Genomic DNA, 14741 nt, shown 5'->3' on the forward strand with positions numbered 1-14741 from the left:
CATATAAAACGAAAGAGTAAACTAAGAAATTAGATAAAACAAACTTTTACCACTATCCAAAAAACTTCCTACAATTAAACTAAAAAACTGAAATTCATATCCATTTTTCATCTAAGGCTAGACAGTAGCAGCTAATGATACTTGCCTTTCTAATTATCGTGGTCACGTCGAAATCCTACAAGAACCAAAAAATTAAAATTAGACAACCATGTAATTAATAATAAGTAATATATTAAATACTCACCATTTGATCGATCCCCTCCTCATTGGTTTGACTAGACCAATCGTCATCATCTTCGAGACCTCCTCCATCTCCGCTTTCCATTTGATTATGGTCATCTCCACGACGACAATTTCGGTGGTTGTATCCTATACAATTACATTTGCTGCACCAAATCCTTCGCTTTTTCTTTTTGTCCTCAGCTTCTTTTGAAGTAGCATCCATCCGTGTTTTGAACTTCTCACCGCCTTATTAGAACTTTCCTCTCCATTCTTTTCATGTTTGGCAAATAATTCAGCCTTTTTTATTTCTAACCCACTCCATAACATCCTTAAAATCACCTAAATCACCGTAAGTGGCAAATATCAAGCACTGCAACTCATCATTCATAGCAGCAATCCTACTCTCATAACTTCCATCTCTAACTAATAATCCCTACTGCTCCAGCCTTATACGTGCCTTTTTTGCTTTCATGGTCCACCGTTTCAATATCAGTGACTTAGGTAATTCTTTAATTTGAAGATATATCAACAGACGAAGGATATGAACACATAGAATGCCAAATAACTCCATTCATTGACATGAACAACTAAACTCACTGCTGTCAGGCCAATAAGATACAACCCATTTTTGTGTTAACTCGCAATATTTTCGTACATCATAGTTCACACTACATGAATTCTCTCGCCAATCAACTATTATCACAGTTGACGCTTTCAACAATAACGATCGAAACAAGTAGAACACTTCTCTTGTATAAACAGTTGCATCTGATCGCTCCAATGCTTGCACTTGTGTTTGCATTATCGGAAACCCGTATGAGGTGTAATAGTCAGCCTCAGCCTCATTATTCCGCAACAAACCCATCTACTGGTGGAAGTAATGGAGGAATTCCTTAATGCTACAGCCAGATTTTACAAACCTAGAAACTTGCGAATGTAGTGCCTCACACCTCGATGTAGTTCTCAACCCAACAAAGAACTTACCTCTCATATGTGTTGTGGCCCATATATCTTTAATCCCATAAGTGGTTTCAACCCACTCCATGTATTTAATCCCAAAACTATTAACCATTGACACCCACCTCTCCTCAAACTCATCAATCTCATAATCGCCAAGCATGCATTTCCTGAATTGTTGGGTAAACTTGGGGTTGGAGACATTGGCTGTGGCATTTCTTAACAAATGCCATCCGCACAACCTATGGTGTGCATCTGGAAAGACCTTTTCAATTGCAAGCTTCATAGCCTTGGCACCATCAGTTATCACAGCATCTGATCGTTTACCATTCATTGCTTCCACGAATCTCTGTAACAGCCATATGTAAGTTCCTTCTCCTGCATCTGCCACAATTGCACTACCAAAAACTATTGTTTGAAGATGATGGTTCACTCCTGAGAAAACTACCAACAGAAACTTGTACTTGTTTTTCTTGTAAGTTGCATCAAAGGCCATAACATCACCAAATTCTTCAAAGTCAACATGGCTCTTCCCGTCCATCCATATTAGGTGTCGAAACACACCATTGTTATCCACCTCATAGCTCCAGTAAAACTTTGGATGTAATTTCTTCCACTTCTTTAGATACTTCAACGTTTCGATCACATCACTTTCCATCAATTGCCTTTACTTTTCTATTTGGTTGTACATGTTTTTTCTTCGAAATCTAACATTCTCAAAACCACCAGATTAGTCTGCAAAATGCATATATATTTGGGTGGTGGAAATTCCAGCATCTCTCATATCGTTCATTCTTCGAATTTCTTCATCAGTTATTCTCCTTTCCGATTTTAACATCCAGCTCAAAGTTGGGGGAATTAACTCATGATTATGTTCATTTTGAAATAATGTTATATACCACCAGTCCCTGCCAACATCTATGTGAACTCGCATTTGTGCTACACACCCACACCTAGTCTCTGGCTTTAGAGTTCTCTTCCTATTTGTTTCATTGACCCCTCTGAAAATACGATATCCTTGTCTTGAACACACAAATGTTTGCCAGAGTATGCTCTTGTCAATCTCACTTCGCCCAACCTTGAACTTCCTAATTGAAAATCCATTGTCCCTCCCAAATGCATTGTAAAAGATATAGGCAACATCAAGGTCAGAAAATACATACTTCTTAGCAGTATTCACGCTCAAACCTACGAAATTAACCTGACGATACTTCCTGTACTATTCAATAACAGGTCTTCAACATCATTGCCATTACCATCAACTAACAATTTGTCCATTTCCTTAAAGACATTAAACAACAATAGATATCAACGTTCTAAACATAATTTCAAACAATAATAAACCTCAACATCTTAAATGTTGGAACAATCCAGCTAAAAAAATGTATCTCAGCTGAAACATTTCCTATTTGGTTATGTGATGACTCTCCAATCAAATCAACCATTTTGTCGAATGCTATATTTACTGCATACTATTACAAGAAAAAAAACTAAAAATATTTATATTTATGAAATGACAAAAGTATAAAAGATTTGACATATTCACAACTATGAAAGTAAGTACCATATGAAAAAAATAGACACAAGACACCAAGAAATGAAGTCCAACATTCTCTTCTTCAAATACAAAAATAATAAAAGATAAAATAATTACAAATAAATCACAAAGATATATCACAAATAATAATTTTTTACCAAAACAAACATTCACATTTCCAAAGTACAACCACCAAATCACACAAATAGCATAATAACAAAGCATAAAAACAGCATTCATGAATCTATATTACTATAAAATACATTCCCATATTGCTTTCCTTTACTCCTAGCACACCACTAGAGATTTGAATGCCACTCTACTTTCATACTATTACTAACTTCTTGCAATGAATGGAATAATAAAATTATTATTCTAGTAAATATTTTGAAAATAGAAGCTTTGTATTATTCAATATTATTGTATTTTTAAAGTTTAAAATACTATTATAATGAAATGACTTGAAAAAAAAGAAAGAAAAAAAAGTAACATAGCACAAGTTCTTAAACTCTAAACCAAAATATGACTCCAAAACAATAACAATATAACTACATCAAAAAGAAAAAACTAACTCTATTTTTTATTCTTCAAATTTTGAATGTAGGGTAGATAATCGAGAATAGATTTGGCAATGTTCGCAAAACTAAAGATGTGGCAGAGCAAAACTCTTACTTAATGAGAAAAATCTTAAATGCCACAAGAATCCAACATAAAGAGTAAAACACATTTTTTATATAACTTAAATGTTAGAGGCATCCAAGGGAAAGAATAAAAAAGGTTAAGAAAATGAAAATTTTGTAACAAAAATGCTAGAAAATTCCAAGTTTAACAAAAGAGGTATTAGTTTATTAAAGAGATAAAGAAGGAAGAGCTCCTAGCATCACAATTCTACAAAATTATTGATTATACATTATAAAAGAGCTCTTAGCATCACAAGGGGTATTAGTTTATTGTATCACTATATGGGTTCTCTTTCAATGGATTAGAAATTTGCGAATGCATATACTAAGAAAGCTGGGATACGTTTTGCCACAAATTTGTAACAACTCAACAAACAGTAAATTGGACAAGGCCTCAATCTTAGTTGTTCCTTTATGTCTATAGAAAACTTGTATAAAAATGTTATATAAATTACAAAAAAAAAGAAGTAGACTTGACAATCGAACATTATTCTTATACAATTTTTGATCAAGCAAAATACCAGTTTAAACACTCCTATATCACAAGAAAATCAACAATTCAAAGTTTCATAATCATTAATTGATAAAGAAATAAGAGCTCGTGTCAACACAATACTACAAAATTTCTTATTATAAATTATAGATTATAGAAAAAACCCTAATATTACCATCGTAGAATTGTAAGAGGTATTGGTTTATGGTATTACTAGGATTCTATTTTTATACATTATATATTTGCAATAGTACGTACCAAGAAATTTGTGCCACGCTTTGCCATAACGTTGCAATAACTTAAAAAACAAATCTGAAAAGCCCTCAATCTTCAATTGCCCAGCTAATCCTTTGTGGCTGTAGAAAAATTATATAAACATTTTACAAAAATTATAAAACTAAATTGAACTTGACAATCTAATGTTAACTTCATAAAAAAATCGAGCAACCAAAAAACTAGTTTGAACAAGACATATTCACATTCTCATAGAAAAAAAAATCACGACTTAAAATTTGATAACCAATAAATGACATAGAAAGAAGACACAACTAGAAAATTGCTTAATATAGACAGATTTACAGACAAATTTGTTCTTTATTACAGACAAATTTTTTGTTATCGACGAAATTACCGACAGATTTCATCCCTTTGTAAAAGTCTCATCGAAAATTATTTACTGAGAGATTTTTACTAGTTACAGACAGATTTTTCCTCGATAAATTCTCCCCTCCATTCCCCTGGAACGTGAAACTTTCGAATGGATTTTTTGCCGGTAATTAGCAACAGATTTTTTGACAGATTTTTTGTCGGTAATTTGAGCCTTGGAATACCTTTCCAAACTCTGAATACAGACAAAAAATCCGTTTGTAAATCCGTCAGTAAGATAAAATAATTTTTTTTAGATTTTTCTATTGTAAAATAAACCTATTTTCATACAAAATAAATATAAATTTAATAAATACAAATTTTTATCTAATTTATATTCGAATATTTATAATATTACAAAAAATAAATAAATTCATCGTATTATCAAACTAAAGAAAAGTACTATAAACAAGCAAGTCGATATAATTCAAATCATAAACAAAGTGCATTGATACATCAACTATAATCCTCAGTGTATTGTTCAACCATACTAAATTTATCAACTATAGTCCTCAGTGTCATCTTCATCCTCATCATCATCATAGTCTTCATCCGAAGAGATTGATGGTGGCGGCGGTGGCGGTGACAGTGGAGCAGTAATGGAACTACTTGACGCTCTAACCTTCTTGTAATAGCTAACATAAGTCTCATTCTATCTCTTCTGTTTTAGCTTTTCCTTCTTGGCCTTTCCAATTGCCCGTTCTAACTTTTCTAACTTCTTTTGAGTCTTTTCCAAAGGAGCCAAGCGTGTATCTAACAACTTACTAATACGCTCATCTGTTTGTTGACTAACATGCTGAAAAAGCTCTTCATTGAAATTATGAATCTGTTCTCGCAAATCAGGAATGGAATTTTGATTTGTAGGTGCTCTTCCAGATACAGATTTAGCAAAAGTGGTTTCAAACTTGATAAAGCTAGAAAAGAATGCTCTTTTTTTGTAAACTCGATTCTTCTTTTGCCCACTACACACTTCCTCCCAAATCAAGTCTTCGTCAATTGGTGGTAGTTCCATTCCTTGTACTCGAGCCTCGACATGTTAGGCCTGAACTTCTGCCAACTTTTTATAAACTTCTCTTGTTGAACAATGATTATTATCAAAAGGAAAATACCAACAATAGCATAATATTGTAGCAACATGTCCTAATTAAGTGACACAGGTGCACCATCAACCCCAACAAAGAAAGAACAATACCTACCCCCATACTCCTAATATTACAAATCGTATCCTCAAAACAGTTAAACAGAGCAGGTAAAACAACCCTCAATACTAAACCACTAAGCAACCCCATTTATTAGGATGACCAACCAAAAGACAAAGATCCAAGATAACACTTGTGCATTTTAAGTAATTCAGAAAAAAGAGAAAAAAGCCACACACACATCCTTCAAAAGACTAGAAAATCAGAACCCAGATTTCATAACCATAATAGCTGGGAATATCCCAATTAGGTGGCATGCATTATTAAGACAACTACCCAATAGCATACTGGATGATGCATATATATTGATCATTAGATAATAAACCTTTTAACCTTTTTGGCATAAAAGGTCTTCAAATGTGAATCCAGAAGAAACTGTATGTATGTCCAGTGATAGTGTAATCACCCCAGAGTATTAATTTCTATATACCCCAGAATATTAATTTCTATGTATCTTTTATACAATACAATCTTTGTAATCCTTGATGTTTTACCCCTTAATTAAAAATTGCAACACAAGTCACTAGTAGTGGTCTGGTGGAGAGGAATTCATGTAACTAAAAAATCCATCACTAGTAAATACAAACAGAATAAATATTAAACTAATTTCATTCATTTTTCTTCATTAGAATAACAAAATGGGCCCAAAATAAGGAAGACGAGCAGCAGGGCACAAAATAAGGAAAATAAACCCCCAAGTCTTCATCAATTGGTGATAGCTCCATTCCTTGTGCTTGAGCCTCGATATGTTGGGCTTGAATTTCTGCTAACTTTTTTATAAACTTCTCCTGTTGCACAATGATTATTATCAAAAGAAAAAAAAAAACCCTTAAGTAGTTAAGTTGCAGCTGTAAGTTGCCCCAAGAGAAAATACAGAAAACAAAAGACACTTCTGTGATGAACTAGTTCTTTAAAACATACAGAAGATTTTCACAGTTCAAATCATCAAATGCATGGCAGAACAAAAATCAATTATAACAAGGTGAAACAAAATACAATGCTTGCTTTCTAAGAAACAAGAACTTTACTTCCCTAAAAAATTAGTTAAACCTATATTAGATGCTTTCTTAGGTTATCATCCATAAAACCACAAGTTAATCAATATGTCACAAACTCAGAAATCTAACAGCGCATGAGAAGTAGGTCCAAAACCAGCAAGTACATATATTGTCATATAGAATTAGACACATGTTTTTCAGATATGTAAATTAAAACACATGTTTCTTTGCTCAGATCTGGAAGAAATTAGAGTTTCATTTTGCTTGAAATGTTAAAAAACAAAGGTACTATAACTCTGGTTTTTGGATGTAATTCTATTATAAAAACAAAATTAAAAAACACAACAACTACTACTAATAATAATAAGTAACAGAGAAGAAACTAAATAGTAGTAGTGAAAAATCTATCCACTTAATATTTATACTATATCTCACATGAGTGTCTTGAGAGTGCTTGTCTACCCATTTAGACTTGTCATTTTTAAGTGTGTGAGTTTTCTTGAAGACTTCCTCATGAGTTGGTGTACGGCCCAACTACTTCTTCTGTTTCACATAAAACACAAAATAAGAAAAATTTTATATAAATAATTGTCTATTAAATAAGATCTAAAGCCACTTAAATTATGTTACCATCCTCTCTATAGTTGAGCTCAATGGAATAGAACTACTGCAATGGATAGAACCACCTAAAAGTGATGCTCGATTCTCCCTTGCTTTTTTCCTTATATTTTTCCATTTCTCATCTGTTTCCTAATACCTTTCCAACACCTTTTTGTAAGCAGGAATTAGCCATTTGTGGTTTGTATCCACACTCTCACGGATATCCGACATCATTTGGCTAAATCGCTTACTTGTCCTATACTTAAAAACCCTCTAAAAAAACTCCTCCTTATCATCATCAATAAAAAAGTGGCTCTGCACATAAAAAAGATACTATAATATAATATAAGACCAGAAAATAATCTAGTATTAAGCTCTTTTTGGAACAATGGGTGGATATGGATGATGCCAATTGTATGCATAAACCCCTTTTTCCACAAATGCATCTAAATAATGTTCAGCTCTTTATAGTTTGTGCATCTACACTTAACACATGGGCATCTACACTTTTCTTCCAACTTCACAACATCTAACTTACTAATCGTTTCTATAAACTCCTCAACCTTGTCATAAAACTCAGGTTTAATACTCCCTTTTGTTGGATTCAACCTATCATACATCTACCCTCGATGGTGCCAAGACATTTCTTACGAATTCGATCTTTTTAGTACCTATAAATCATCCAACATAAACAATATTTCATGTACTATACAATACCTTATCAATATTTAACCATATCAATATTTTCAATGTAATACAAGCAACAACACACAAATCTTAAAAATCTTAAAAATATGAAATAAAATTACGTGCTTCCAATTTGTTATGCAAGAAAGCTTGCATGTGATGTACTGAAGAGATGATGCCTGACTCTGACATTTTTTTTCAGTAGAAAGTAATGCAACTTATAAGATTATAATAACTATTTGTATTGTTATTGATAAATAATATAGCATTTAAACTTAAATTACTACAACGGGTTTTAGTTGACCTTTGAAATGATGAATTTCTTATATGTTCACACTGTATAATAAATTAATAGTGTATATAACTACTATATACAAAGCTAAGCCTTATAAGAGTAATAAGAAAGAAAGAACAAGTCACGTGATCTTACTATTTCATGCTCCTTTATTTTAAATTTCTACCATTATTATTATTCTAACTTGTCCCAAAAATAAACTCCAACCTAAACTTTTTTAAACTTAGTTAGTTAACAAGTCATGAATTCTAACACATGCTTTTCACATATATGATTATTGATTATTGGAAAGGCTGAGTAGTGAATCATTCAAAACTTGAGTGTGTTATACATAATTTCTAAAGACAATACGAAATTTCCATTAGGAGAAGCTTTTCATGATACTTATTAGGGGAGATAAAAAAATTAGATGGAGCCCACTTTATTTGAAGTGAAAGCAAAATTACACATCAGAGTTTAGGCACTACCTGCACAAGATTTGTATCGTAATAACCAGAATCCAAAGACAACAATTATTGCAGCTATTAACTGGAAAGCATTCACAAACTGATCTCAAGTAATTCATTAATTTTTTAAACTGGGAAGGGGGATCAGAAACCTCTGATATTTTGAGAAGAATATCATTCGTGAAAGCTCATTCACTAATCAATTATGCAGGATCTGAAATTTAAAGAAGACAATTTCTGATGTGCCCAAATGAAAATAAGCCATTCCCACATGAACTATTAATAACAAATATACATAAACTCATTTGACCTAGATGCTGAACTCAACACAAGAAAATGAATATGGAGTGTACTAATCAGAAAATTGTATTTGCTATCATATATATATATTTAGTTTACAACACAAGAATTGCACTAACCTGAATTCCAAAAAAAAGTTGAAGAAATTGGACCAAAAATCTCTGAGCGAACACACAAAGTAGTATGGGGGGAACCGCACTGAGGAGACTAAGGAACCTGGAATATCAGCAACAGTAATGAATAGCAAGCAAATCAATGAGTGGGGAAAAAAGTAATAGCATTAACATAGTCTATATTTAAATGAAGTATTTAATAGTTGGAATGTTATAATTCATAGGCTGTCTCCTGGAACACAAACTACTGCTGTCTCCTGCTGCACATTAATAATGAGAAAAGGAATACATACATATGCATATGCTTATCTGACCCTAATTTTCGAACCCAAACAAATACATACTCTATCTATTAAGACTCTGTAATTCATATGAAATGTGAAACCACTAGCTTGTAAATATTCCAATATAGCTTAGCTGGCAAAGAAGCCTCTGTAATTCATACATAGTTACCTTATTCGAGAAATAGCTAGGCTCAATTGAAGGCCATCCAGGTTTTCATTGAATAAAGAAACTGAATTTATATGGTTATCAAGCTCTCCAATGAGTACATATCTCTTCCCCTGTTTTCTTTTGTGTTCCACTTCAGCTTTTCCCCACAATAATAAAGCAAAATTCTTTTACATTACCTTGCTTAACAGGAATTGATTTTTATTTCCTGGAACAAAAATGGGAAAAACACTTTATGTTCTTTCTTACTTTTCTTCGGTGGCGGTTATACTATTCTAATTCTAATATGTTATACATGTGATGAATCTGAAATTCTGATGAATGTGCAGTAATAGCAAGTAGTCACCGAAAAACTTTAAGAATGCGGCTTAATAATCAGTTATAGTTACATTAAGCCTGAGTCAGGGCATTCCTACACTTAATCTAAATACCAATTAACTATACGCGACATTGCATAAGACACAAACCATTTAGAAAAAAATTCCTTGGAATAATATAACTAGTTGCAATCCTACCTCTTTGGTTGTGTAAAAGGAAAGAGGGAGACCCAATTCACTAATCTGTTTGTTAAGTTGCAAATCCTCAGGTTCAAGAATATCGCCCCAATCTACAAAATACAAAAGGAAAAAACAAAAGATATATAATGATTAAATAAACTCTCTTGGCACTAGAATGTAAATTAATCTACCATGATCAAGGTGTAATCATTTGTTATCTAATAACTCTCATTTTCGTTAAAACAAACACGTAATCTTCAAACTAAGAGACACAGTTTTATTTTCAAAAGAAAGATAAAAAAAAGAATCACTTGGCAGGAACAAGGTTTGAGTTGTCATTTTCATTTTCATTGTCATTATCATTGCCATTGCCATGAACTTTAACCGATTTCTAATATATATATATATATATATTCATCAGTAGGAATGTTATTCTTAGCATTAAACTATCTCTGAGGTTCATGGATCTGGAAATTATATTTACTGTTCATGTTACTGTTCATGTTCTTAATCTCTGTACATATCAAACAAAACTATTCTCTAAATCTGGAAGTACGGGCTGTTTAATCTTATCACTTAAAGGGACTGTAGCAGTAAGACCCTTGTTGTAGGGCAGTAAGGCTAATTTGACGATGTTCTTGAAGGTGATAAGATCCGAACGTAAGAATTCCTGGTGGCTATGGATTTAAAGATTTTTGAGAAAAAAAAGAATTATAATCCGCAGATTCAAAAATTTGAGTGATAGTTTAGTGATAATATAAATGTTCTGTCTGAACCAAAGGAGGGCAATGATATCAGAGTCTTTTTTAATATGTCTAACCTCTTCCGTTCACTCTCTAGACGTCTCTCCATTAGGGATCTTCTCTGTCTTCTTCCTCCACTTCTTTACTCCATTCATCTTCCAACCCTCTTACTGAGAAAGTAACTCGGCTTGAGGAACTTTCTCCCAAACACAATATCTTCGAAGAAGAAGTTTGTTTCGAAGATATCAATCAAGCCATAGACAATTGGGAAATACCCAAAATCCCTGAAGATGAGTTATATGTCCCTGATGACAACAAAAGAAAATCGGATTACATTATCAAAACCGCTAAAAACAATATTCCTTTAGGATCAGACTCTGGCAAGGAATTCTATCTTTTAAGCAAGCAATCTGTCAGAGAACATGCCCCTCACTACAAATATCTTCACATAGGTTGTGTCTAGGTTGCTGTCAAACTTCTCATCAGAGAAGGTCTTAATGCTTCCATCCTTATGTGCCTTAGAGATATTAGGCACAATGATTTCCAAGATTCCTTAATCGAAACTGTACAAAAAAGTCTAGGACACGGTCCGGTTTACTTCAACTGTTTTCCAAACAAAACGGTCAGTTTGTTAGATGTCAACATCCTTGACTCCCTTTTTCTAAACATCTGAATTCATGGTCTTAACATGAAGGAAGGATCTATCCCAGCTGCTTTAATCTATAGGATTCAATACAAGGTCATGAACACTTGTAATTCTAGAGTCCTTCTTAAATCCAGTGATCGTGAAACTACTTTGTTCATCACAGACATGACAAAGGCCAATGTCACGGTCCCAAGGCTCATAAAGTGTGATGAAATTGACCTTCCCCAGTCATAGTCAATTGATCGAGCCATTCTAACGCAACCTAGACAAGCATCTCTTACGAGAGATAAAACAAGATGAATCAGGAAGAGTAGAGATTTTCTTTGACAGACGAAACTCTTTTAATTCCAGATCTGAAGTAGGAATATCTAATGATTTTACTTCTGCAAGAAGATTTTTTTTTGTGACTTCACAATCTCAGTTTTTAACTAAAATTCCCAGATCCACAAATTCTGGAATTAATATTTCAGGGTTACAAAATAATTCAAACATTTCTCAACCAATTTATCAAACTGATGATGATATTGATTTACAATCTATTCAATTTCCAATATATTCTTCTATGAATGATGATGCCCATGGGTAGCACAGAATTTGTTATAAACAAAGAAGCCTTACGTAAAAATCTTTACTCTAAGGAGTATGATCTCCATAGAGAATGGTATTTACGTACATATACAGCTTCGCAAATCTCATCATTTAAAGAAAAGTATTACAGTTTTCCCAATGATGTCAGAATTCATATTCCTTTCTTTGAATGGTTTCATGCTTATTCCATCAAAAATAATATTGATTATCCTTTAAAAAAAATATTTTACCAACAGCAAATGTTATTTCAACCTGGAAAGTTAAAAGATAGAAATTTAATCAGATCTGAGTTTCCTCCAAAAGGATCTTTTGTTATTTCAAATACGGAAGGACATAACCCGTTATGGCCTCTCCATTTAAAATGAAAAATGTAGATGAAGCTGTCGCCCCAAAAGATATTAAAAATCTCATTGAGCAATCAAATCACACTAATAGGTTTTTACAATGTTTGGGTGACAACCTTTCATCTTCAGGATCTCCTTTGTCTTTGAAAAATGTCCCTGAAGCCTCTACTTCTAGAACTATTGAAAAACCCCTTTTTAAACCTTTCAAAATGAGTAGCAAGGCTAAACAGAGTCTTAAAACTTCTATTCTAAAATAAGAATCTAGTGATTTTGAAGTCATGCAAAAGATCGACCAACTTTTAAATCGTCTTAGTACTGTCCCTGAAACTCCTACAAACTCTTGTGAATCTACATCTTGTATATAAACTCGCTCATCCAAGGCCATTAATGCCCTTGACCGAGATTCTAATGAGTCTTCTTCGGACCAAACTGATGATTCTGACAAATCAACTCTCAAAGTTAGCCCAATTATGACCAATTCTATGACTAAATGGAAAGGTTTAACCAAACCCTCTGTGCATAGTTATAATCGTATATCTGCCCCTGATCTAGCTCTCAAAGAAAGTGAATTAGGTTTTGTCAGCTTCAATGCCAATAATGTCTATGAATGGATGATAAACCCATATTTCATGAGTTCTTTTGTGCTTAATTTGAGTGATTTATATAATCCTTCACCTACTTATTCACATTAATTGCATGGTTTTACTTTCCCTTCCTTATTATGTGATGTAAATGAAAAACATGTTTCCTAAGCTTTAAAATTAATTATTTTAATTACCTTTATTTCCATTCGATGCCGTGATTAGTGTGTTGAGTAGTTTCAGAGGCAGAATGACTTAAAGGATGAAAAAGGAAACATACTAAAATGGAAGGAGAAAGCAAAACGGAGCTTTAAGGAAAACTGGTATCCACGCGATCGCATGGATGATACGATCGCGTGCCAAGCACGAATCAGCAGCGACGTGGCCGCATGACTGACGCGACCGCGCGCCTTAAGCAGAACGCACATGACGCGGTCGCATGACTGACGCGACCGCGTGGCAAGGAAAAGCTCCGAATGACGCGACCGCGTGACCCACGCGGACGTGTGACAGAGGCCACGCACCAGAAATTACAGAATACGCCCCCAGCAAATTCTGAAGCCCTTTTTGGCTCAGATCCAAGTACAGACAGCATAGACCAGAGGTTATAAAGTGTGGGAATGCACCCATTCAGAGGGAGCTCGCCAATTTCTAGTTTCTATGATTTAGATTTAGTTTAGAGAGAGATTCTCTCTCTCTCTTAGGATTTAGGACTTCTTCTTGTTTTGGGAGTAACTCCGGATCCAGGTTTTAATGTTCTCTTATTTTACTTTTACTTTTATTTATTTATTCCAACATTTGAATTGATTATTATAATTTGATTTATGAATTATTCCATGTCACAGATTGTTCTTTGAATTTATGATAATTGAGGTATTTTCAGTTTATGATTATTCTCTTTGAATTAAGTCACCATTGCTTCCTATCTAAGGATATTTTTATTATTCCAGCAATTTTACTTTTTCCCCTTTTGGTTCTGGCTAAGAATTTAGTAACTCAACAGTTATTAAACTCAACATAATTGATAATCGTTATCTTGCTAATTGAGCTGAACTTAAGCAATCCCCACTTTTTCTTAGGAAATAAATAGGATTCAAAGGTCAATTTAATTTGTCCCCTGACTTTCCTTTGCCCTGGTAAAGGTTGACCAAGCGGAATTAAGATGCAACTTTCATTATTGTTGAGAGAGAAATAACTAAGTTGGACTTCTAATTTCCCTTATCTTGCCAAAAGTTGTTTTACAGTTATTATTTATTTTTAATTGCCATTCAATTCACTTGTCATTTAAATTACTTGATTCTCACCTTCTAAACCCCGATTACAACCTTTATAACCAATAATAAGAACATTTTTCCTCGCAGTTCCTTGAAAAAACGACCCGAGGTTTGAATACTCGGTTAACAATTTTTAAGGGGTTTGTTACTTGTGACACCCAAAACGTTTGTAAGAAAGGTTGATTGTTTGGTTTAGTAACTATACTTACAACGAGAGTTTGCTATAACCTCTAAACCATCAATCCTCTGCTCTTTCAAAATGGCGCCGTTGCCGGGGAACTGCTAACGTGTGCCTTGTTATTGGTTATTGTAAATATTTTTTTTTGCTTATTTATTTATTTTTGTTTTTCCTTTTTATCTTTATTTGCTACTATGAACTCTCACCCCTCTCGCTTTGAGTTTGGTTCTAATATTGTTAAAGAAAATAGAAGTTACAGCATACAGCA

At 33.3% G+C, this 14741-nt stretch overlaps 1 protein-coding gene and 1 long non-coding RNA gene across 4 annotated transcripts in view; both read right to left on the bottom strand.

Annotated features, from left to right (window-relative positions):
- On the bottom strand, positions 1910-2624 carry LOC107627160 (protein FAR1-RELATED SEQUENCE 11-like). The gene is made up of 2 exons (XM_016330017.1): positions 2524-2624; positions 1910-2393 (listed from the first exon to the last, which is right to left on the bottom strand). The coding sequence occupies exons 1-2, from the start codon at positions 2622-2624 to the stop codon at positions 1910-1912; spliced, it is 585 nt and encodes a 194-aa protein (XP_016185503.1).
- LOC110268811 overlaps positions 6970-14741 on the bottom strand; it is a 19110-nt gene continuing 11338 nt past the window's right edge. Inside the window, exons 1-5 of one of the 3 annotated variants that reach the window (XR_002357349.1) lie at positions 10138-10362; positions 9626-9830; positions 9179-9275; positions 7362-8002; positions 6970-7274 (exon numbers count right to left, since the gene is read on the bottom strand). This is a non-coding gene — a long non-coding RNA (uncharacterized LOC110268811). Of the gene's footprint in view, positions 7275-7361; positions 9276-9625; positions 9831-10137; positions 10368-14741 lie in introns of those variants that run through there. The other 2 variants (XR_002357347.1, XR_002357348.1) reach the window with 2 other exon arrangements.

The sequence above is a fragment of the Arachis ipaensis genome, chromosome B02, assembly GCF_000816755.2.
Source record: "Arachis ipaensis cultivar K30076 chromosome B02, Araip1.1, whole genome shotgun sequence".
NCBI lineage: Eukaryota > Viridiplantae > Streptophyta > Magnoliopsida > Fabales > Fabaceae > Arachis > Arachis ipaensis.

Coding starts and splice junctions, on each gene's coding strand:
- LOC107627160 (XM_016330017.1), bottom strand. CDS start 2,624: ATGGTTGATTTGATTGGAGAGTCATCACATAACCAAATAGGAAATGTT. Junction 2,394..2,523: donor CCAACATTTAAGATGTTGAG/GTTTATTATTGT, acceptor TGAATAGTACAG/GAAGTATCGTCAGGTTAATT.